The 26467-nt window shown below is 28.5% G+C and overlaps 2 protein-coding genes across 4 annotated transcripts in view; one reads left to right on the forward strand and one right to left on the reverse strand.

The window, feature by feature from the left end:
- Window positions 1-2127: 2127 nt before the first annotated feature.
- Window positions 2128-8992, forward strand: LOC100200514 (rhamnose-binding lectin). 3 transcript variants are annotated; one of them, XM_065811016.1, is made up of 8 exons: window positions 2128-2266; window positions 5407-5694; window positions 5903-6190; window positions 6449-6736; window positions 7058-7345; window positions 7494-7781; window positions 8105-8392; window positions 8585-8992. In XM_065811016.1, the coding sequence occupies exons 1-8, from the start codon at window positions 2203-2205 to the stop codon at window positions 8878-8880; spliced, it is 2088 nt and encodes a 695-aa protein (XP_065667088.1). In that variant the 5' UTR covers window positions 2128-2202; the 3' UTR covers window positions 8881-8992. The 3 variants fall into 3 exon arrangements, with proteins under 3 accessions (XP_065667088.1, XP_065667089.1, XP_065667090.1); XM_065811017.1 differs by lacking the exon at window positions 5903-6190; XM_065811018.1 differs by lacking the exons at window positions 5903-6190; window positions 6449-6736.
- A 4002-nt stretch (window positions 8993-12994) lies between these two features.
- The window catches only part of LOC100215503 (uncharacterized), a 208094-nt gene continuing 194621 nt past the window's right edge, over window positions 12995-26467 (reverse strand). The window contains exons 93-101 of the mRNA XM_065809523.1: window positions 24321-24441; window positions 24072-24238; window positions 23867-24001; window positions 22075-22213; window positions 21683-21825; window positions 17434-17504; window positions 15380-15516; window positions 13503-13532; window positions 12995-13406 (exon numbers count right to left, since the gene is read on the reverse strand). Of these exons, the coding sequence (XP_065665595.1) occupies window positions 13213-13406; window positions 13503-13532; window positions 15380-15516; window positions 17434-17504; window positions 21683-21825; window positions 22075-22213; window positions 23867-24001; window positions 24072-24238; window positions 24321-24441 (1137 nt within the window). The 3' untranslated portion in view covers window positions 12995-13212. The remainder of the gene's footprint in view (window positions 13407-13502; window positions 13533-15379; window positions 15517-17433; window positions 17505-21682; window positions 21826-22074; window positions 22214-23866; window positions 24002-24071; window positions 24239-24320; window positions 24442-26467) is intronic.

The following is a 26467-nucleotide window of genomic DNA, read 5'->3' on the forward strand; positions in this document are numbered from 1 at the left end:
GTCATCACACGCACGATACGCAGCACGATATATGTATATTAAGTTTATGACTTTTTTTCAACCCCATGCTCCTGTACTGTAGTTTGATGAACTTTTACCTAAAAAGCACAAAATGAACTTTTATTTGCATATCTTTTGAAAAAAGTTCACCATTGAAAATCGATTTTTCAATGGTGGGGTGAACTTTTTTCAAAAGATATGCAAATAATAGTTCATTGCGTGCTTTTTAGGTAAAAGTTCGTCAAACTACAGTACAGGAGCATGAGGTTGAAAAAAGTCATAACCCTAATGTGTATATATATGTATATATACATATATATATATATATATATATATATATATATATATATATATATATATATATATATATATATATATATATATATATATATATATATATATATATATATATATATATATATATATATATATATATATAAACACTGTAACATTTTTAATTATTTTTCAACAAAAAACCTACAATATTCAAAACTGATAAAAATTAAAAGAATTAAAAGATATTTGCTTCTTGTTAAAAACTAATATTGTATTTAGTGCACATATCAGATCTTAACATCCTTTAAAACTTTATACATTTAACTGTACAAAAGTAATTAATAATGGAATATAAAATTAAATATAAATAATTCTATAGTATAAATAAAATACATTCTTTAATATAGTTTATTCACACGTGAAAGTGTGTGAATAAACACTCCGAATAATAAACTACAACATATGTAATCGTGTGAAATCGTGTAAATACTCCGAATAATAAACTACGACATATGTAAAAAAGTTTTAGTTTTCTTGATAAAATTATTTAAATGTTTTAGTCAAAAAGGTTAGTCCAAAGACTCTTTTGCTGTTGAGGTTTTCACTCGTAAGAAAAAGTTCTTCCGTTTCTATTGCATCCGTTTGGAAATCGTCTTCTCTGAACTATTTAAGAGTTGCTTTAAAACTATTAAGCTTCTCTGAACTATCTAAAAGTTGAGTTTAGCAAACTCAACTTTTAGTTCACAATTTCAGTACCACATTACTAAAAAACTTAGTACTACATTCTAATCTACGGCTTTCAACCTTAATCTGCTTTTGTAGCTGAGCGGTTTTTACAACTAAATGTGTTTCATTTGTTTTGCTTTTTTGTACTGCCGAACGTTGTTTTTATTTGCTACTTTTGTACTGCCGAGCGTTGTGTTTATTTGTGAAAGAAAATACAAATTTTCTGTTCAACATCAAAAGGAAGATTCTGCTGCCGTAGTGTCTTTATATTTAAGTGTTAGGTTTTTATTCCGACTTTTTATGAGAAAGTTTATGAGGGAGTCAAACTAACACTTTGCACAAATGTAGAAAACATACTCAAAGGGTACAGAACGTTCGCTGGATATCTTGATGACGTCCTAAGGGCTTGTGAGGTCTATTAGACATCGTATAGGATTCTCAGGGACTACTGTGCCCACTGGGTAATTTATCTATTAAATCATTTTTTAGCGCATAAAATTTAATAAATTTTTTTGCAATCTAAATATTGTTACATTATCTAATTATTACTGTATGGTTTAAAATCTGTTGCACTTTTAGTTGTTGGACATCGCAGTTGTTGAGCCTTTGGATAGTTAATTCATCGGTTCATCCGTAGTCAAATAATTCTATACGATCCTAGAAGTTCTATAGAATTTCATAACAAAAAATATCCTGATTAACAACAAACAAATTAACAAAAAATAGTTTAAAAATTATTAGATATTATTTTAAATTTTGTTTAAATCCATTGGACATTGTTTAAATTCATTGGACATATTATGACGACTTTAATAGCGCTAACTTGACACCCATAATATTTTATTTAATATAAGGTGTTTTAAATAATTTTTGAAGTTTGAAATCATCCTGTATTATATTAGGTATATTTTGATATCATCCTGTATTATATTATAATAACGTTTATATCAAATAATTTATTTAAATAACAGTAAGCAACACGTATACAATAGTACATTTTCAAATCAATAATATTGTTTTGATATTTCAATATTGCGTTTTAAATTCTCAATGAGTGGATAAATTTATTTAATTATAAACTAATTTCCAACGTTATGCAAACGGCATATTAAAGATAATTACCGATAATTAAGTAAATTTCTGATATCACTATAAATAAAAGTAAAACTGCTTTTTTTAATTATTAATCAACTTCTGGAAATGGTAAAAGAACACTTTTTTCTGATTTTTTTGGTTATCTTTGCTGGATTTGCTGAAGCCGTCGGTAAGCATCTTTATATCTTTAATCAGAATATTTAAAATATTACAAATAACCCAATATTCAATAACGTCAAAAAAAATTATTTGTATGAAATATAAACTTTTGTTTTGTAAATATGATATATGTACACATATATATGATATATGTACACATATATATGATATATGTACACATATATATGATATATGTACACTAGTATGACGTAGTAGATCTTATTATTTTGTTGCAATTTTATTGTATTTTTTTTGTTTCATCTTGTATTATTTTATAAAATTCAAAATTTGAATTAAGAACAATATACCCACACGCACGGGCACTCACCTACGCGCACATTTGTAATGTAAAAGTAGAGATTTCATTTTACACGGTGTTTTTTTGGGTTATAAATAAAATAAATAAATGACAAATTAAAAATTCTTTTCTTGTGTGTGTCTGTGTGTGTGTGTGTGTGTGTGTGTGTGTGTGTGTGTGTGTGTGTGTGTGTGTGTGTGTGTGTGGTTATTAGGCTCCCAGAAGTTCTTAGGGTGAGCACCACGGAAGAGAATTTAACTAGGAGTTTCACGTCTTTCTAACCAATGTTGTTTATTGGGGTTGAGCCAGCGTCAAACCTTGGATCCCTTTTGAGCCAGAACTCTGACCACGGCGCCGCAGCTGCAAAAATTGAAAAAAAAAGTTGCTAAAATATATAAGTTAATACTAAATTAATAAATTTTATATCATTTCTAAAATAACTTTCAAATGTAAGTAATAACTCATGTTAACCGTTCACCTTTTTTTTTGTGAATGTATGTAACACTCATCAGAAAAATAATTTTAAGGTTTTAAGTCAGATTTTTCCCAAATTTTAAAATTAAATTATTGTCTATGATTTTGAGGATACTGCCTTGAGGCTTAAAAAGTAGTCATTTTTTGAAATGTGATTTTTTAAAATTTTTTTTAAAATGAGCAACTGTGGCGCAGTGATTAGAGTGGTTGCCTCAGAATCAAGAGGTCTAAAGTTTGATGTCTGCTTTAGCCATGTATGCAACAACATGCAAGAAATATATGCAAGAAAGGCGTTAACTTTCAATTTAAATGCCCTTCTGCGGTGTTCTACGAAAAGACCGTTTGTCTTCTTGGAGGATCTTGAATACTAGGGGAAAAAACAAAAATTCATTTTTTGTTAAATAAAAACAACTATAAAACTGTTCTCCTTTCTTAAGCAATTCTTTTGTTTCTAAGAGCTTTGAACGTGTTTGTGAAATATTGAACCTTTGAATTATTGGGTTCATTAAACTTACTTGAACCAGTAAATTTAATGAACTGTTGAAATTGAGTTGAGATTAAATGTATTTTCCAGTATACAACTACTTTTTTTCCTTAAAAATATTTTTAAAAATCTATAAAATATGCAAATAATATTATTACTAAGTTAGTTTAAAACGGTTTCTTAAACTAATTTATCAAATTTATTTATTGAAACTAGAATTAGTATGAGTTTATCATAAATTTATATTGACTTTTAATTGTTAATTTACCTAAATATTATATATTTAGGTAAATTAGCAATTAGAAGCGACGATATATAGTTTATAGATCTCATTATTTTATGAAGTTGAAGTATGAAGCATAAATAAGAAGGCAAAGGGCTTCAAGAACTCATTTTGATCTATTTTTATTTTTATTTTTTATTTTATTTATATATATATATATTGTTTTAGTTAGGCATAGATTTACTACATTCATACAAGTTATTGTTGCTACATTGTTGTTATTCTATTCTAATATTCTGGATTATTTAGTTGTAATTGTTGTTTTAATATATATGTTAAATGACTACTAGAATTCACGTCTAGTTTACGTTATACCAGTTGAAATGACTTTTAACTAATTTCGTACTAATTACTCATACTAATAACACAAGCTACCACAGTATGCACACATACATTATTTTGACTATTTACATTATATGCACAGCTGTAAGAAATGAAGATAGTTCCAAAATCTCACCAACCCTCGTTATAGTGCAACCAATCACTGCACTTACTATCACCCACGTTAAAAAAACCCCTTACAATTGTATGCAATTTGTACTGAACTCCACTAAAAGTCCTTTGGTCGAAGTGCCAATGCAGAGGTCTATGGCAATTGTCCTAATGTGGTACTCTGAAAAAAGTCCTTTTGGGATAACACAAAGGGACAATCTAGCAAAAAGACACCTTGGTATGCGCCCAGAGTGGATTTTCTTGTAGAATACCAGTCTCGGATGAAATCTGGAGGTCTTCTGGCATCTCTAAGGTGTTCACTACTCAGTGCACCTTCACTAAAATGTATTTCATTTACAAAGAGGTCATTGACCCAAATAATGTGAAAATTCAATTTCGTTAAATGCAAATCTATCGTAGTTACAATGACCCAACAATACAGGCTTTTCAGTCGTTTTTAAACGTACTTAAATTAAAGTACAGTTTAAAATAATGGCTTTTTTAGGACTATAAACATTTAGAGTAAAACACAATTTTAAAAGCTATATAGTAAAATTGATTAAAAACTTTCTATTGATTGTTTATTACGTTATTTAAAAAGGTTCACATTTGCACAAAAAATTTTTATTTAAACAAAATATGACTTCCCAAAAAAAAGTTTTGATGTTTGCAATTTATGTACTCTAATTAATGGGACGACGTTAATATGTTGCATGTGTGGTTATGATAGTTATATTCCCAAACCGTACGTGGTCTAACGCCATTTCTTAAATTAAGAAGAAAAGAATACAGTGTCACATATTGCTCACACCACATTTTTTTTCGTTTGGTAACAATAACCGACAAAATCATATGTACACAATCTTAAATACTTTAATGTGGGTTATTTTCCTGATTCATATAATTTGCAATCTTTTAAGTCATCTTTTAATTGTTATCTTGCTTTATAAACTTCATCTTTTCTCTTCCAGTAACTTCCAACTCTACTAGTGGATGCTTGCAGCCTTGTTGGAGGTGAAGATAATATATATATAAAAAAAAGGGTTTAATTAAAATTTGTGACCAATATGTTTTAATACAGAATTTTAAGAAGCGGTAAAATAAATTGGTTTTTTAACAAATTTGTAAATTTAAGAATAATTAAATTCAAGTAGATTGAAATTTCTAAAATATTTCTAGACGAACCAGATTCTCATGTTGTGCGTGCATGTGAAGGAAGCGATCTTAAAATTGATTGTAATGGTCAGGGAAAAATTGAAGTGATTTATGCAAACTACGGTAGAACTTTGTCTAATGTTTGTCCTGGTGCCTACGATTCAAATACAAAATGTACAAACGAGAAAAAATCTCTTGACATTGTTCACAGTAGCTGTTTAGACAAGAGCTCATGTATTATTAAAGCATCCAATACAGTATTTGGTGATCCATGCGTTGGAACATACAAGTACCTTGAAGTAAAGTACAAATGTAAATCTTTTGTTAAACTTTGTATGTTCAATGTTAATATTCTTTTATAAATTCATAAATATAATATCATACTTATAGTGTAATGTAACGGATTTTGTTTGAAATAGCGGGGTTTTAATGTCTATATATATATATATATAAATATATATATATAAATATATATATATATATATATATATATATATATATATACAAAACTTATAAATAGGTACACCGCAAGTACCTATTGCACGAGCATGTGAAGGAAGCGATCTAAAAATAGATTGCAACGGCAAAGGATTAATTGAAATAGTTGATGCAAATTATGGGAGGACTGTGTCAGGAGTTTGCCCTGGTGCAAATGACTTAAATACAAAGTGTGATAACAAAAAAAAGTCGCTGGAAGTAATACATAATGTTTGCTCTGCAAAGTCGTCATGTATCATTACAGCATCCAACGCAGTATTTGGCGATCCATGCGTAGGAACATACAAATACCTTGAAGTGCAATACAGATGTAAATAAATTTTTTTTAAACGCATAATTTAAGTATTATTATTATTATTATTATTATTATTATATGTATATATATATATATATATATATATATATATATATATATATATATATATATATATTTCTATTTATATATATTTATATTTAAATATATACAAATATATGTATATATACATATATATAAATATATATATATATATATATATATATATATATATATATATATATATATATATATATATATTAAACTTATAAATAGGTAAACCACAAGTACCTATTGCACGAGCATGTGAAGGAAGCGATCTAAAAATAGATTGCACCGGCAAAGGATTAATTGAAATAGTTGATGCAAATTATGGGAGGACTGTGTCGGGAGTTTGCCCTGGTGCAAATGACTTAAATACAAAATGTGATTACAAAAAAAAGTCGCTGGAAGTAATACATAATATTTGCTCTGCAAAGTCGTCATGTATCATTACAGCATCCAACGCAGTATTTGGCGATCCATGCGTAGGAACATACAAATACCTTGAAGTGCAATACAGATGTAAATAAATTTTTTTTAAACGCATAATTTAAGTATTATTATTATTATTATGTATATATATATATATATATATATATATATTTATATTTATATATATATATATATATATATATATATATATATATATATATATATATATATATATATATGTATATATATATCTTTATATTTATATATATATATATATATATTATATATATATATATATATATTTATATATAAATATATACAAATATATATATATATATATATATATATATATATATATATATATATATATATATATATATATATATACATATATATCAAACTTATAAATAGGTAAACCACAAGTACCTATTGCACGAGCATGTGAAGGAAGCAATCTAAAAATAGATTGCAACGGCAAAGGATTAATTGAAATAGTTGATGCAAATTATGGGAGGACTGTGTCAGGAGTTTGCCCTGGTGCAAATGACTTAAATACAAAATGTGATAACAAAAAAAAGTCGCTCGAAGTAATAAATAATGTTTGCTCTGCAAAGTCGTCATGTATCATTACAGCATCCAACACAGTATTTGGTGATCCATGCGTAGGAACATACAAATACCTTGAAGTGCAATACAGATGTAAATAATTATTATGTACATTTATATATATATATATATATATATATATATATATATATATATATATATATATATATATATATATATATATATATATATATATATATATATATATATATATATATATATAATATAAACTTATAATTAGGTAAACCACAAGTACCTATTGCACGAGCATGTGAAGGAAGCGATCTAAAAATAGATTGCAATGGGAAAGGAGTAATTGAAATAGTTGATGCAAATTATGGGAGAACTGTGTCGGGAGTTTGCCCTGGTGCAAATGACTTAAATACAAAGTGTGATAACAAAAAAAAGTCGCTTGAAATAATTCATAACACTTGCTCAAACAAATGTTCGTGTACTGTTAAAGCCTCTAACAACGTTTTTGGTGATCCGTGCGTTGGAACATATAAATACTTGGAAGTGCAGTATAAGTGTAAGTTTACATTTTTTTTTTCATATTTGAATTTTATTTAGCTTAAACTAATACGAACTTTCAAAGTAAAAAGAAAAAAAAACTGTATTGTGAGATATTGATTATCCTGTTTATCCTAATTTTGAATCTCTTTTTACTTGAAAATTATGATTATCTTCGAGTCGAATCTAGTGTGACAGGATGATTACTGTTTATAAAAATAAAAAAAATTTTTTGTCTGTGGATTTGACAATCATATACTTGTTTTTACTAGTTTATTTAGTACTCTTATATATTAAAAAGCAAATCGCAACTCTTTTAAAATAACATATCACATATTTTAGGCAAACCACAATATTCTGTTGCGCGAGCATGTGAAGGAAGCGATCTAAAAATTGATTGCAATGGTAAAGGACCAATTCAAATTGTTGATGCAAACTACGGAAGAAACTTACCTGGCGTTTGTCCAGGTGCCAATGATTTAAATACAAAATGTGATAATAGAAAAAAGTCACTCGAAGTTATTCATAACAGCTGTTCAGACAAGTGTTCTTGTACTGTTAAAGCCACCAATGCAGTGTTTGGAGATCCATGCATAGGAACATATAAATACCTAGAAGTACAATATCACTGTAAATAAATTGTTTTTTTTATCTTTTGTGGTTGGCATTTCTAATTAGTCGCTGCAGGATATATATCTTGTAGTAACTAATTATTTATATGTAAATAAATAATTGTAAAAAGTAACTAATTAATTATATTTTCATAAATAATTGGGTTTAACACACGGACAAAACGGCATTTAAAAAATTGCTTATCTTTAGGTAAATCTAAATCAAACGTTGCACGAGCATGTGAAGGTAGTGATTTAAAAATAGAGTGTAGTAGTAATCAAAAAATTAAAATAATCCAAGCCAACTACGGCAGAACCTTGTCTAATGTTTGTCCTGGAACACAAGATTCAAACACAAAATGTAACAATGAAAAAATTACAATTGAACTTGTTAATAAAAACTGTTCAGCAAAATCGTCTTGTACAATTAAAGCCTCAAATGCAGTATTTGGCGACCCATGTGTGGGAACATATAAATATCTTGAAGTGCAATATAGTTGCAACTAAGAAAACGCTTTTTGTTGTTTAAATACTCATAAGTAAATGTATACTTTAATTTAAATTTAATTGTATTGAGTTAATGATGGTATTAGTTTTTTAAAATATTTAAATAATGGAATATTTAGGTTTTTCTTGTAAAAAATTTCAAAACTTGAAATGCTAGTTTTTACGCGCATAGTAATAACTCTCTTACTGTATTAGTTTTTAAATTGAAGCAACTTTTATACGTGTGCGTAATGTTTTTTAATACATTAGCGCAACTGTGTGAATCAGGAAAATCTAGAAAAATGTTAAATGCTTGTAATCTCATTTTATTAAATTCTTTTGTAAAGTCTAGATTCTAGTTTTAATGAAATGATTTTATGGGCTTGTCTGTTGCGTGTTTAAAACACCCGAAAACCAAATGAATAACTTGGTCAAGAAAAAAGGGTTTCTTTTCCAGAAAATGAACTATTCAAGGTGCATATGAACATGCTCTAAGACCTTGCAAAAGTTTTTTTTTTGTATATCATCAGACAAATTTTCTTCTTTCCATAAATGTGAAAAACAACTTCTTTTTTTTTACATGGGCCTGGAGAGAAATTACGTATTTAAGGCGAGTACCCAGTTATAAAGTTGCTCAAAATTGGTAACTAAGAGCCTTTTGGCATACTCAAATTTCCAAAATGTTGATACTGGTTTCAAATGAAGATGACTTGCAAAAAGTTAAGTCAATTAGAGTTAATCTAAACAGGTTTAGATTAGCTCTAAAAGTTCTTTACAAGAACTAATGCGGTAGTGGTGTAGTGATACAGCGCTCGTTTCATAAACTCCAGGTTCAATCCCCACCACGTCCTTACCATGTCTAGTAATAATCCCACTTAACTTGTTTCTCCGGACAGCGGCCATTTTTGCCAAGGTTAGTGTTTTGGAGTTATGAAGTTAAGAGAGGGTTTTAACCATAACTAATAAGTTATGGTTAAAACCCCTTTCTAATAAGTAGGCTCCTGACTGTAGTGGCCTTCTCAGCCTTGAGAAGGTGAATTAACCTTCAACTTTCATTAAAAAATCGCCTTTCGTTTACAATTTATGACCATGTAAAGTTAAATAATCCTTTCATTTACCCCTGAAATACTTTTGTATGGCCGTAACTTTTAAACGAGAAACTTTTTTTTGATAAATTTAACACCAGATGTCAAATTTCAGTGATATATAATAACGCTACCTTAGGGTAAGGTACCTAAAACGACTTTTCAATTTATTTTTTGTTCTTTATTACAATCTATAAAATACAATTAAATATAAAAGAAAATACACGTAAAAATAAAAAATAAAAGCGTCATGAAGATTTAGAACGCAGAAACTCTAAGAATGAGGTCTTGTCACAGAGAGCCAGTGAAAATAGCACCACGATTTTGCTTGGTTCACGTCAATATTGTCCCTCTACTGTAGTATTTTTAAATTACCTGCCACCTATCATTATTAGTTGAAGGCTGTGAGTAAAACAGCTGGATTTTTGTGGTGGAAGCGATAGCCAAGTAATTTTTTAGTACTAGATGCATTTGCATTTTTTCGATGCTATGCATTTTTTCGATGCGAATAATCTTCCAATATATTTATTTAAGATAAGCTTCTTTATAAAAACATTTTTAATATTTTTTACCAAATCAACTTTATTTATAAAAAATAACCTTCTTCATTAGGTGCAGTACATGGCTATTATAATGTTTATTTCATTCTTCATTTAATAAAATTCTTCATGTAGTGAATATAATATATTTAGTGCGAATAGAAAGTTCTTTTTTGTCTGTTCTTGTGTACGACTTTGAGCAATCAGTCTTTTTGGCAATCAGGTTTATATTAAACGAGATTTAAATTCAGTGACAGATTCTGTTGGTTGGGTACATTATTACAGTACTCAAATATTAAAGTTAGTACAAATTATATCAATTGTAGTTTTAATATCACACTAATATTTTGGAATGTAATTATAGATTAAAAAATTGAAAGCTTAAATGATATTGTAAACTAAGTTTACAGTTTATTTAAAGTTTAATTTAATTTAGTTCACAGCCTACGATCATATGATCACAGTCAACGATTATATGAATTTGTCAAAAGGAATAAAAGTATGTTGAAATGAAAAAATTGTGTAGCAATTTTATGTATATTTAATTGAGATCCTAAATCCTTTTAGAGTTATTTATTTTTATTTTTTATACTATAACTATTGGTCTTCTTTGTTTCAAAGACTGGAAATATTAAAGAATAAAGAAGTATTCAATTAAATTTTTTAAAAATTTGAATTTTTTGATGTTTAGACATTCTTCCTGATGAACCTACAGAAGGAGAAAGAAATTGTTGAGGAAAATTAGATAAATGTTTTAAGCACTCTATTTGTAGAACACACTTACATAGTATATATATATATATATATATATATATATATATATATATATATATATATATATATATATATATATATATATATTAAGAAAATTATAGAAAGAAAACTACTGATCTTAGAAACGATCGTTTAACACAGCAGTATAAATTTTTTTAAAGAGGCTTGTTAAAGTGATTGTCTGCAGACCATTTACTATCAAAATAAATCTAAAATTTGCAACAAAGATAGAAATTCATGAAACCCTGTCCGACTTTGTTTACGTTTTTTAATTCTTAATTAAGTAAATAAAACTCGGATTTTTCTAACCATTATGTTTTCAGCAACAAAAAGTAATCCTTAATTTTCTGCAACAAAAAGTGATCTTTAAAAAACTATTTTTTTAACAATGCCCATGTTATAATTACATCAATTGTTTTTTCTGTACACTAATTGTCACAGAGCACCGCGAAGACCGAGTAATGCAGCTACCAATCATATTGAGTACTACTTTCTGTGAGTGCTTTTTCTACGTTACGTCATCGAATAGTTAACGAATAGTTAACTGTATAATATATCGTTAAAAGCGACATTTTTTAAAAAAACTTTGAAAACTTTCCCATAGCGAAAACTAAAATTTCCTCAAATCTAAAAAACAAAAATTATGCAATCCCATACTGCTAATAAATATAGTTAAAAAATTATATTGTAAATTATATAATAATATATCTGACTAGGGCCGCCTCGAAGGAATCCTTATAGTGGAAGGAGAGGGAGGGAAGGGGTGTTTGTGACGTATCTATTTTTTTGCCGATGAAGGCTTATAGAAAATTTATCATATTAAGTTGCCGACTGCCAACTAAAGGTCGAAAATGCCGAATAATTTTCGAATAAAATTTTTCTAGGTGTTAGACACACCCTAAGAAACTAGAACAGCCCTTAAGGATTAGACACACACTAAGAAACTAGAACAGCCCTGTATCCGATAAAAAAAGATTGAGTGGGCGCGAATTGTAACGTGTTTTGAAATTAATGTACATTATTATCCGCATTTTATTTTTAAACTATTGACATTTTAGACTTATTTTTTATTTAGAAATTTAGAGACATTATTGTTTGCATTAGTCAGTGGTTCAGAAGACTTAGTATTAAAGTAGAAGTAGTTTGACGCCAGCCGTATACATCGTAACAAGAAAAGAAAAACTTAACTTGTTAAAAAATTTCTCCATCACCGACTTTCTGTGACAAGAATTGGTGGTCTTCTTGGAGAATCCACGTTCTTTATTCTTTATATTTTAACAATACCTTCTCTTGTAATTTTTCTTTTTATTTATTTAATTGTATCTTTATCTTAAATATTGTAATAAAGAACAGGCTAGTAATAAAATTACTAGCGTGCGGGAGAAAAACCTTGTTTTTACGGGTAACTAAACTTATTTTGTTATATTAACGTCGATCATCATACTAATGACGACAATTATGATGAATGAACAACAACAATAAAAAAAGTGTTCAAACAAAATGGGAGAAAAAAAAACAAACGAGTAAAAGTATAAAAGATATCTCTTTAGAGAAAATTTACAAAGCTTCTAGCTAAAGATACTTTATATATATATATATATATATATATATATATATATATATATATATATATATATATATATATATATATATACACACATACAAATAAACAAAGATATTTACTAAACATGTGTGCGTACAAACATTTATAAGTATCTATTAATATAAAAGAAGTTAAAATAATTCGTTTTTATTTTAAAAGGTGTAAAAAATAAAAGTTACAAAATTAATTACAACTATAAAAATGCATTTTATAAAATATTTTTGTGACATTAAAATTAACTTTTAATAAATAAAATTCAAGGTGTTGTGTTCATCAACATACTCGTTACTAGTTTTTTTTTTTTTTTAATTTAATTTAGAAAATGATAAATTTTATAAAAGAATTAATAAAGTTACGATTCTTCACCATTCATAAACTTAACGTTCATATCTTCTTCAAAAAGAGGATTTGAGAAAGGTTTGTGCTTGTAACCAGATTTTTTCCTCTTTATATATAATGCTAATCCAATAACTGCGCTAATTACAATTAGAAAGAATATTACTAAACCAACCTTTCCACCGCTTGAGAGACCACCACTGTTAGAGCCTAATTAATGAAGAAAAAAAAGTCGTAAATTTAAAAACTGATTTATTTGAAATGATACGTTTTTTCATTAGAAAACACTTCATATAAAAAGCTTACCAGTATGGGGGTCTTTCTTTGACTCTTGATCTACAAAACAAAATAAGAATTTAAAAAATTTTAAAAAACTAGAAGTAAGAAAACTTTAGAAAACTTTAAGCTAAAGCTGTCGATAAGTATGAATCAATTTAATATTTCTGAAAATATCTTAATAAATGTCGCCATAGCTAATGATTTAGCCAGTCTGAAATTTTGCTTGTGAAGTCTTGCAAACTCTGAAAAACTTGCTGACTATATTTAAATATAGTAAATATAAAATTGTCGCTTTTTTACAGTATATTAGTACTATATTCCGTAAAAACTACTTTAAAGAAAATTGAGAATTAATGTGTTCATTTCCACAATTGTTGCTACACCTAGATCAAAATGATTTTCAGTCCATTCATCCGACTAAACACAGTTTGCAAAGTTTTCGCACTTTACATTCCGATTACCCAATTATTGTATACAATGTGCCATTGTGTACATTGTATATATACATTGTAATTATTATGTTTTAATGTATACATTGTATATATGCATTATTACTATTATGTTTTAATGAATTTTAACATCCACAATTTACATTGTAGTAAGCCATTTCTACTTGTCAGGACAAAGCTCTGCTGATGTTACTTATGTTTACTAAATAAGTAATATTAGAGAAAACACTTGACAAAAGTCGGTTACTCAAAAGACGAAAATATATATCACTATTTTTTGAATTCAAACAGTGATGATGTACTTAGCGCAGATAAGCTAATTATAACTCTATCTTCTAAAGATTTAACAAAAATGCTAAAGGGAAGAAAGGAAACGAGAAAAAGAAATAGAAGCACATTAGTATTAGCAGATTTAAAATAAAAAATTTGAAAAAAATTCTTATTGAATCTGCCAAAAAATGTTTTTGAAAAAGTCAAAACTAAAACAAAAAAATTTTAATAAAGATAAAGTAAGAACTAATGAAAAAAAGCAAAAACAAAAAAAAACGAAATGATTCAAGAAAAAATAAGTGATTCGTGTTGAAATTTTTCTAAAAGTAAACCAGATGAAATCTGAGTTTACTTTTAGAAAATTTTCAATCATGACAATACAATTGTCATGATTAACAAATCTTGCATAAAACGTCATCTTTGGACAAATCCTAAATATAAACTCATTACTTTACAATTGTAACAACGTTAACAATGAATTTTTGTAATTGCTACTATATTTTATAACAATGTTAATATTTTTAAAAATAGTTTTAATTTTTTCTCTCTTTATCATCTTTTATTTTGAACACTATTTTTTTTTTTTTGGTTTGAAAGATCAAAAAATGTTTAGAAAAGTTTTCATATAGAAAGATTCAAGTATAATTTTGATCATAAATGTCTCAAGTGGAACACACCAAAATAAAATTAATCAGTTAAATATTGACAAAAATGTTTGATTTATTTCTTGTCCTTAACTAACAGAATATTCTGCTAGATAAGAATTAGATCATCTTTGTAACATATGATCATCATTAGATCATCTTTGCAACACATCTAAGAGCTTTAATTAGATGGTGGACATTAGACATAAGATCATCTTTATAACACATCTAAGAGCTTTAATTAGTGGTGTAGTGGTAGAGCGCTCGCTTCATAAACGAGAGGTTCCAAGTTTGATTCCAGGTAGTACCGTGCTCAACTTGTTTCTCCGCACAGCAGCCTTGTTTGTCAAGGTTCGTGTTTCGGAGTTATAAAGTTGAGAGAGGCTTTTAACCAAAACTAGGTAGCCTCCTCATCTGTAGTGGTCTTCTTGGCCTTGGGGAGGTGAATTATTAAAAAAAATAAATATATTACCATATAATTAAAAAAAATAATTAAACACAATAAATTCAAAAATAAAAATTTCATCACTTATTCACTCACTTATTTTAAATGAGTTCTTATCAACCTTCCAGCCCCCCAATTGTCCAGTCAATATTTCTTTTTTGAGTGGTTCCAATGGATCGTCATTGCTTGAAGTGCTGAAGAACATTTTAAAGTCTACAATGACACTGCCAGAACTAAAAAGAAGAAAAAACAGTTAAAAAAAAGAAAAAAGAAGAACTCTTACTAAACTGTTATTAAAATTGTTTTCTGAGTTGTTAATAAAATTTAAAAATTAATTCAACAATTAAAATTTTTTACTCATTCATTCAAGCCACTCAACATTTGACTCATTCAACCATGTTGCAATAAAAAGTTTAATAAAACTGTATTGATTTTGTTATATAGTTTAAAGATTAATTAAATCAGAAACAGTTAAATAATTAGTTAAATAGAATCTTTCAGTCACAGCAGTTAGCAAGTCAGCTGTAGAACAAGAAGATCGAAAACCTTATTTATTGTCTGACATTGTTAATAACAGAGAGAAGATCGATTAGATGAAATTTTGAGGGGTCAGAATATTCTCCAGAGTTTTTAAAAATTGGAACTACAGATACCATATTCCAGCAAGCTGGAAAAAAAAACTCAGTCAATCACTTTTGTGAGACAAGGAATGTTGTCAAGACCATAAGCCGTAGAAGAGTTTAATTGAGATATGACTTTAGCAACAGAAACAGATTTGAATGTCTAACAATGGGTTAGTCTGTTTACCTGGAATGGCAGAAAGAGTATGGCTATAAGATTCAAGAGTCGAATTAGAAGAAAAATTCTTTGCAAATAGTTATGACTTGTCCTTGGAAGAGGTAATAAGATCAGTCCCATGAGTTAGAGATGGAATATTACCTTTATTAATGAGGCTATTATATATAAGATTTTACATAAGTCTCTAGAGTCTAACTTCTGAAATAAGATATGAGAAACTGGAAATAACAAAGCTTAGCGTCAACTTTTTTACATTGAATTCTAGCAATAATAAATAGCCGCTTGTTCTCTTAAGAGTCGAAAAAAATGATTGAAATTAGATATAGCAACTGCACAAGAAGATAAAAACCATGGAGTAGAATGAGACTAGAATGAAGGTAATAATTAGGGTTGCCTGGAGAACGAGTCACAAAGTTGACTATCTGAGTAAGAGATTGAGAAATACACAAATTATGGGCTTAAGTGCCAGCAGGGTCAGTGGTGTTTGAGTCAAGCTATTCAGTGTGATAAGTATTAAAGTCACTAATAACAACAATATTGGCAGAGGTATAAAAAAAAAGAGCATGGTCAATTTGATCAGAAATTACATCGAAAAAGAGTGCAGTCTTGAGAAGGAGAATAATAAAGAATAAAGAGAAAAGGTGATAGAGTAAAGAGGTGGGCTTATAGGGGCTCTATAAAAAGATTGTAGTGACTCAGGTCATTCATATCTTCTTTGAGCAAAAAATCTTTTGACTCAACATGGTAAATCTATAAAATCTAAAACGTCAAAAACAAACTAGAGTAAGCAAGTCTCTTTCAACTTATTTATTGTAACTAATGAAACAAGAAAATATTTGTGTAAGAAAGATAAAGAATTCTAATAACTTAAAATGTCAAAAGATGTTAGAGTTGCAACAGCAACATAGTTCAGAACACATCCTAATCTCATACTATTCTAAAAAGTCAATGTCTTCACAAAAAGTCAGTTAAAATAGCAATGATGTGCTGAGCAATGACTTAACAAAAAGTCAGTTAAAATAGCAATGATGTGCTAAGCAATGACAGAAATAAAAATTTTACACCCTAACTTAATTTTAAAACACAAATAACTGATTCTGCAACAAAGTTGATAATACAAAAATTGAGAAGAAGAAAAGCACAAATATTGACAAAATAACTTTCAAAAACTTCTATTGCAACTATAACTGTAGAAAGAAGTTTGTAAAAATAAAGGCAGAAGGTATGTATGGCTCATGATACTACTAACACATGTTCCCAGTCTCTTTTATTAAGAAAGTTGAATGAAATCTAAGTTATATAACAATCACAATTGCTCTTAAAAGAAAAACAAGTTTAAACAACAAATTTACCGAAAAGTGTTTATAGTCACTCCCTTGAAACCATCTTTGAATGTTTCACTTCCAATATAAACTTGGGTAATCTAAAATTAATCTAAAAATATTATTTAATAATCAACTAATTTAAACAAATATAACAACGTTATTATACAAATGATTGTTCATTTCATATAGATATAGAAGTATTCTAGTTTTTTAATTAATTTATAAAAATTAGATTCAGCATTTAAAGTTTGTATGTTAATTAGTTTACATAAAACGAAGTTTTTACTTAAAATGTATTTTCAAATATAAGATTATAGAATTTCTGAGTTTTTTTTAGCAAGTAGTTTTAACTCCTCCTTGTGTTAAAGTAGTGTTAAGGACCTCCTTGTGTTAAAAATGAAAGTGTTGTTTGTCTCCATCATTTTAGTCGCCATCATTTCGATGGGTTGATGTTTAATAATTCTATTACAATTCAGTAATAGAAAACAAAATGTGCGTAAAACACAACGCGGTGAAAAACGTTATATTGCCATTTGCGAAGTTATTATTACATAATTGAAAGGAACAAATGTTCTTAGTTAAATACAACAATTATTAAATATTATTATATTATTAATAAAATAATGCATTAAATATTTTTATTAAAATAATAGAAAAATAAGAACTTATATCATTCATAAAAAAAAAGAATTTCACCACCAGTAAAATGCAACTAATCTAAATAAGCGAGGCAAAAAAAAATTACAAGCTACAGTTTATGTTACAATCTTTGTCAACAAAGCATAATATAAACAATAAAACTGTTTAAAAATAAAACTTTTTTAAAATTTTTTTGTGTGTAGTTATTAAGGCGCTCGTCTTATCATAGAGCACAGAGGAAGAGCATTTAACAAGAAAGTTCACACCTCCTTCCTTACCAACCTTCTTCCTTACCAATCTCCTTCCTTACCAACGTTGCTTATTGTGCAAGAGCCACCGTTGAACCTCTGGTTTCTGAGCCAGAAACCTAACCACTGCACCACAGCAGCACAAAATTTGAATAATTTTTTCAAGTTTTAGTGTATGGTTTTCTAAATTACATCCTGATTATATTTGAAACATTTTTCAAAACTCTGAATTTTTCCAACTGGCCAACCATGACCAACAAGAATTCAGCTGGAAGGTCAAAATAGAAATTTTAGTCATTTCAGGCAGCCTTTGACCAACCATTATTTTCCACGCTGTATATGTAACTAACAACTTAAAAAATTATAAACAAAAATTCATTAAATGATTATGATTGGTCTAAAAATTTACTAAAACAGAAACTATTTTGATAACCTATCCAAGCCTAAACATGAACAGCATTGTTGCTAAATCATTTTTAACATTTTTTTTTTCTTTCCAACATAAAAAACCATTTTGATATTGATATGATTAGATGCAGACAACTGTAAAAATATTTAATGAAGTGACATTGAACTCTAGTATGAAAAACCCTGTATAGTGGATTTAATACATTTTTTTAGTATCAATTTCTTAGCTGTACAAATTGCATTTATCAAATGAATTTAGCATTAGCATTCGGTAAATGTATGGTTTATATTTAAACACCGTTAGTTGGATTACCCGGCGCTTTGCGCGGGTTTCTGTCACATTTAAACTTCACCAAATTATCTTTTCCAAATTTCATTGTTTTTAATGTGAATTAAGTTGTTTAAATTTAAGTAAATGAAACTCTTATTTATTCTGAACAGAAACATATGAAGGTTAACAAAGTTACCAAATACTACAGGTACAGTCTGTTGTTACTGGAGGGCATTCTGATACACAACATTGACTGTTTTATTTTCTGGAGCAAGTATGTTGAGATTTTGATCCGACTCTTGAACAGGCCACATAGAGTTGGCCATGAGAAAAGTATGGTTTTTCTAGGTTGATGCCAACAACCTGCAAAGACTGACCCTGTGACTTGTTTATTGTCATAGCAAAAGAGACTCGGACTGGAAACTGCAGGCGCTTAAAGTGCAGAGGAAAATTCTTGTCATCGTGAATGAGTGGGATTCTTGGAATAAAGACATCTTCACCTTTTGCACAACCTGCTAGAACTGTAGCTTCAATTACATTTAGTATGCACTTTTTGATGCCAAGTCGAGCTCCACTGCACAGTTTTGGTGCATCCAAGTTCTGTAAAAGAATAATTTGTGCGCCAACTTTAAGTTCAAGTTTGTGGGATGCCACTTGGTTCTAAGGAATTTAAAAACTCTACAGGATATTCTACCACATCGCCCATGTCAGTTGTGGTGTCAACTGAGGTGTAAGTATGCACCTGCCTCAGAATCTCATTGATCATGTTGGCATTAATTGCATTGACAGCTCTGTTTGTTGGTGCCAAAATCGCTCTCTCACACAGCTAGACATAGTACGAATTCGGACCTTCAGTATACTTTTTTTGAACGTCTGGGAAAACCTTGTTCTTTAACTCAAGTAATGAGTTAGCCATAATGCAAAAATTAGCAGGAAAACCAATTCTTCCACCTTGATCAGGTTGTACCCTGTCTTCACCAAGCATTAGTAGCAATCTCGAAAATTCCAGTACAGAAGGATCACCTGAGACTTGAGCTCACATGTTTGTGGTAAGGACCCTTTGCTTTACATCAGGCCATAATGTAGAAGATGCTTTGAGACATGCATTTATTGCATCAGCAGCCGTTCCTCATGGTATGATTGGCAATGTTTGCCAAAAATCACCAGCAAGTAAAAACAATACTCCACCCATAACCCTTTCATTTTGCCGACAATACTTGAGTGTGTCATGTACTGCTTCCACACCATGCTTGAACTTGTGACTGACTTGTTGTGGGCCATGTCGTTGTGGTGGTTGGACATGAAAGTCTGGAAGATGCGAGAAATTGGAATGGTGATCAAAAAACAACCACTTTTTCAAATCAATCACGCCAGTATTGGTCATCTTCAAGTAACCCATGCCCTGAAAATCGCGATTGAAAATGGAGAGATAATTTGAAAATGCTTTTTTGAAAGAAACAAAAAATGATATCACTGTTTTGGGTCACTTTTGAGGGCTGAGTGTTTTTATACACCTCAGTGTTTTTATAGGGTTAAACAGGCCATTTCTAGGTGGATTGTTTAATGAAATTTGTCTCTATCATGCATCGTTTGTGAAATACATTGTGGGGATGCCTTCCTTGCACTAGATAGGCCTTGAAGTGATAGAGATATAGAGAAGAGAAAAGGCGTTTTGTTGTAAAAAAACTTTGGTTCCTTTGCTTCCATTAAGTTTACCTTAGCATTTTTTTGAATAACTCCACAGACTTTACAAAAATATAACAAAAGATTCCAAAAGAACTGAGTGAAACACTGTTTTTTTGATGAAATTGTCATATTTTTTAATTTTAAGTTTATATAATAGCTAGATTACCCGGCGCTTTGCGCGGGTTTCTGTCACACTTAAACTTGACTAAATTTATCTTTTCCAAATTTCATTGTGTTATGTGAGTTATGTTGTTTAAATACTTTCTGTTCTTTGAATGTCTGGGAAACTTTCTTTGAATGTCTGGGAATACTTTCTTTGAATGTCTGGGAAAACTTTGGGGCCAGAGGGGCAGCTGGTGGCCCAAACCCAGCAGGTGGAGGGGACGCTGGTTTTAGCTCAAACCTGGCTAAAACCACTGCTCAGGCCTACTTAGTGCCTGTGCCAAGTTTGGTATTGATTGGTCCAGAGGTGTTGACGCCTATAGCTAACATCAAACATAAAAACATTGCCTTTTATATATAGAGAGATAAAGTATAAATGTAACCATATATCTTGCTTGAATTACCATGCTTGCTATTTTGAGCTAATAAAAAGGAGAAGAAAAAATGGAAAAGATTGCAAATAACTTTAATTTGTACCATAAAAAATGTAACATCCCAAAAATCATGAATAAATTGCAATATTAGATATTTATTCTATATGTTAAAATATTTTTTTGAATTATTGATTATGAATTATTGATTATTTAGATATTCCCATTTTTAATAAAAAAAAAGCATGAATAAATCAAGATATAATTCAGAATAATGTTGAATATAATTTTTTATAAATTAATTAAAAAACTAGAAAATCTCTCTTGACAAAAAGAAAAAAATTATTACAAGTTTTTATTTAAAAAATTGTTAAAAATTATATAAAAGTTATTAATTAGAAAACTAAAGTTTTTTCTTCCATTTTATTTTAATTATTGCATAAATAACAAAAAAAAAGATTTTCTATTAACCACTTCAAAAAACTACTTACTGCAGCTTGAATGGAATTAGCTAATTTCGTAAAATTTAATGAGTTTGAACTTGACAGTTCATTTGTGTATTCAATGTCAACCAGACGAAAACTACCGAAAATTAAATGTTCACTGGTCTTTAGAGGTGTGTCAGTTGGAGAATCTACAAAAAAAACTTTTAACAAAGCACTAAAAAAATAACAAGTGTCAATAAGTGTTTCGTAACCCAACTTTTTAACATTCTGCTCTATTAACTCTGTTCTATTGATTGTATTGTATTAGGTTTTAACATTCTGTTCTATTAACTCTGTTCTATTGATTGTATTGTATTAGATTTTAAATGAACTATTTGTTAAGTTCACAAAAAAACATAAATGAAAATAACTAAATTATTCTAATTAAAATAAGATACCTATAACACAACCATAAAATTCAACACGCATACAAATGCCATTTACATATGAAATAGGATTGATTCTTATGTATCGAGCTATTATTGAACTAGGCAGTTTGAATTGGTTAACAGTTCGACCATTATTATTTCCAGATATCTAAATCAAATGTTATACATTCAACTAGTAAGATAAATTAATTGTGAGTTAAATTTTAAGGAGATAAATGAACTAGCTAGATAAATGAACTGATGAGATAAATGATTAAGTGAGAAAAACGTATAATCATATACCTTTAGATTATTACTAAATTGTAAGCATTTTTAAATTTTTTAAATATTTGTAACAGTTTAAAAAATTATTTTTATAAAACTTCTAAAAATTAATTTTAAAATAAATTTTTTACATATTTTAAAAATATTTTAAACATATTTTAAACATATTTTAAAAATAAAAAATATTGATTGCAGTTTTTATTTATTTATAACGCATTACTAGTAAGTATTTTTTATTTTTTTAAACATCTCTGAATGCATGATAAAAAAATGCATTTAAATCTGAATACATTGCATTAAAATATGTTTCAACCAAACATAATTAAAAGTGTTATCCATGAGCAATCAATGAAATGAAAAATATTTTATTTGAGAGATTTGATGTCTGAATAACTATAAATCAAAAGTAAACAAATATGAAAAAAAAAAATTAAACTTGCTACAGGACGAATTATTTACAACTATCAGTAAGACTCCTTATCAGTAAGACCCTCAAATAGTTAAAGATTACCGTTGATGGAGAAAGAGGTGTTCTGAAAGTAGATTAAACAAATTTGCTTATACCATTATATTTTTTCTAAATCTGTTCAACAGATCATAAATATATTTCAGATTCTAAATCTGCTCTACACACCCTAAATATACTTCAGATTCTAAATCTGTTCTACACACCCTAAATATACTTCAGATTTTAAATCTGTTCTACACACCCTAAATATACTTCAGATTCTAAATCTGTTCTACACACCCTAAATATACTTCAGATTCTAAATCTGTTCTACACACCCTAAATATACTTCAGATTCTAAATCTGTTAAAAGTAAAAGGTTTTGCAACAATAATAAATGTTAGGTTACAGTTTGAACCTACTGTCAGCTTGTAAGAACAAAGTTTAAGAAATTGAAAAAAAATTTCATGAAGTCAAAAGATCAAGGAGTCCAGAACAACATATCCAGAAAATTTTATAGTTTGTGGTCAGAACACTTATAGGACAATATTTTTAGTGCCACACTTGGCAGCCAAAACCAACGCAAGCCATCTATCATAAGGATTAAAGCCTAATCAGTTACAATGCCATAATCAAATATAGATAGGCATGGTATACATCAGTTAACAGGTTAGTATACAAGTGATAATTATCTATTTGTTTTGCAATAAATTTTTATTTTTTCATTATTCTTTTTCTGAAAATTTTTGTTTTTTGTTTTTAGGTGCTCAAAGAAGTCCTTACGATCTTATCACAGATGCCGAATAGCATTTAACCAGGAAATTCAGCCCTACTTCCTTAACAATAATGCATAAATGGCATTATTGCAGTAATAATAATGCCATTTATGCATTAATTTATTAATGGTATTTTACAACTTAATGCCATTAAATGGCATTAAGTAGTAAACATATCTATGTGAGTGTATGCTTATGTCTTATATAATATGAGCAAGTTTACTATCAAAGAAATAGAAAACAGAAATCTATTTGCATATATTTATAACAATTTATTTTATTTAAACAAATATATTTAGGCTTATACTATTACCTCATTGTCTAAATGATTCCAGAAATCTCTATTTAAGCTCCATTGAAGACGATACTTAGTAACATATTTTGATACATCTCCTTCACTACCTTGTGTAGCAATAGAAGTAATCCGTACTTCATGATCAAAACTAACCTAAATAACACATAAATAAGCTTAAGAATAATATAGTTTTAGGTGTAAAAAAAGAATAAAGTATTTATACTTCTAAGTATTGATTTATATCATTCTTTTGAGCACACCATCCATTTAAGTTATAGTCCCCAAGATTAAGTCTTGCATTTTTTGGAGGATAATTAACTTGCGCTGAGGATGCAGAAAGAGCCTTGTCTAGTATTGTCTTACTTTCCATTCCTAAACTAGTGTCACATTCTAAATAAAAATCATATTAATTGTCTTTTGTTTATTTATGTAATTAAAAATCAAAGAGTTTACATTATGAAAAAATAGTTACCTATGGTGCAACCAAAGAGTTCTACTTGCAAACAAATTTGTGTATCCCATTTTTTTGGTAGAAAACGAACAAAGCGTGTTATTTGCTCATTTTCCAATTGGTGTACATTGTAATCAAACAGCTATAACAAAAAGAAAGTAATTAAAAAATATAGCATACAGCAAATGTTTATATTAATCTAAAAAAACTTTTAATAAATTGTAATCAGTAAACAAATTACTACAAATAATTAACTGTAAAAAATTATTGATGACTTAAATTTAAACTATTTAAAATAAACTAGTTACAAACTATTCTTTTAAATATATATATATATATATATATATATATATATATATATATATATATATATATATATATATATATATATATATATATATATATATATATATATATATATATATATATATATATATATATATATATATATATATATAAAGGTTATGACTTTCAAAAAAAAAAAAATTTCCTGTGTCATAATCGATGAACTTTTGTTAGAAAACATGTTTAATTCCTCTAGGTTGTAAAAAAAGGTCACCCCGCAATTAAAATTACGAATCGTCATTTATTTAATCTTATTACTGCTACTAGTAATACGTGTGGCTTTGCTGAAAATCATTTAAAACTTGTATAGATTAGAAGTGTTTAGAGCTTTAGAACATTTTGGAAAATTCCAGAATATTTTAGACAACTTTAGAACATTCTGGAACAATTAAGAATATTTCAGAAAAATTTAGAATATTCTGGAACAATTTAGAATACTCTGGAACAATTTAGACTGTGTATAAATAGCTGCTAAGCAATAGTTGCATTCAGAAGAACAAGGATGTCTGGACCAATAGTTTAGTAAAATTTGAAGACTCATAAAAGAAGAAGAATGGTCCCTTTGGAAGAATATTCACTGGAAGAAAAGTGCAGAATGCCTCTCCAAAAGTAAATTATCGGTCGCTACCATTTCTTTGAACAAAAAATCAAAAGAAAAAAGGAGTGAATAGTAGAAATTTCCAAAGAAGTCACCGAATTGTGGAAAAATAAACTGAATTTTCCTCATGTATCTGATCAAGTTATACGAGCAAAGCTTGATAAAATAATGAAATGTTATGATGAATGTGTCAAGCAGGGATGCTATGAACCCCTTTATGAAATTTTTGATATAACTAAAGTGGATGGAACATGGTTATCTTCCGTGGACAAGCGATTGTACCATCAAGTGGAAAGCAAAAGAACAGTGGGATACTCTACAGGCCAAGCGACCAGTAAAGAAATGATCCATCCCTCTAAAAGACAAATACTTTCTAATAGATCATCCAACTCATCATCTTACTATCCTGGTTTTAGTGATTCTTACTAAGGCTGACAACAGTGAATATGAAAACGATGAAGAAGAAGATGAGACTACTTCTACATCATTGCAACGAATATTCGCAAAAGAAACGCATCAACAAACCTCAGTTTATCAGTTATCGACACCATGTATTAGATAAAATCTTCTGTTTGGTGATGGATGAAGAACTTGGAAGTAAAACACAATCACCAAACATCAAATATCCATTTGCATCTCAACTGTTGAAGGGGTATGAAAAACTGAAAACACAGTTTGATAATGGAATAGAAGTAATTCTTAAAACAACAGGTTGGAGAGAAAATATGAAATTTTTATTTCATCTCACTCAAGTGTTCCGATTTTTTGATGAAAAGGGGCATTTTCCATTGATCAGGTTTCAGAAATTACCCAACATCAGCAATGCGAGGTGGAATTTCAGAACTATACTAGCGATCCTGGCCTTCATTTTAATTCTTTCAACAAGGACAGTTCTGCAGAGAGTAAGTTTATATATACCATATGGCTGGGCAGACTATTGGTTTACAGACCAACTGTACAACGAAAATGACTTTAATAACTTGGCTGAAGTACTGAATCCATACAAAAAGGCTTTAAGCTCTTTGAAAAATCACTGGAAGCAAGAGCCATCTATACTACAGATCCCCAGAAGTAATCAATGCGCAGAGCGCGCAATCAAAGTAATGAAGGAAATGTATTCGTCATGCAAAAATAAAGACAAATTGCACCTTCTATTCCTTCTATGCAACAAGTAAGAGCAAGAGCAAGGTCAAAGGTCTAAGTAATTGTTGGATTGAAAATTTAT

The sequence above is a fragment of the Hydra vulgaris genome, chromosome 11 (genome assembly GCF_038396675.1).
Source record: "Hydra vulgaris chromosome 11, alternate assembly HydraT2T_AEP".
NCBI classification, from domain to species: domain Eukaryota; kingdom Metazoa; phylum Cnidaria; class Hydrozoa; order Anthoathecata; family Hydridae; genus Hydra; species Hydra vulgaris.

What these genes read in the sequence shown, in the direction of transcription:
- LOC100200514 (XM_065811016.1), top strand. Translation starts at nt 2,203, where the DNA reads ATGGTAAAAGAACACTTTTTTCTGATTTTTTTGGTTATCTTTGCTGGA. An exon ending in CCTTGAAGTAAAGTACAAAT is followed by an intron (nt 5,695 to 5,902) that starts GTAAATCTTTTG and finishes ACTTATAAATAG; the next exon opens with GTACACCGCAAGTACCTATT. An exon ending in CTTGGAAGTGCAGTATAAGT is followed by an intron (nt 7,782 to 8,104) that starts GTAAGTTTACAT and finishes CACATATTTTAG; the next exon opens with GCAAACCACAATATTCTGTT.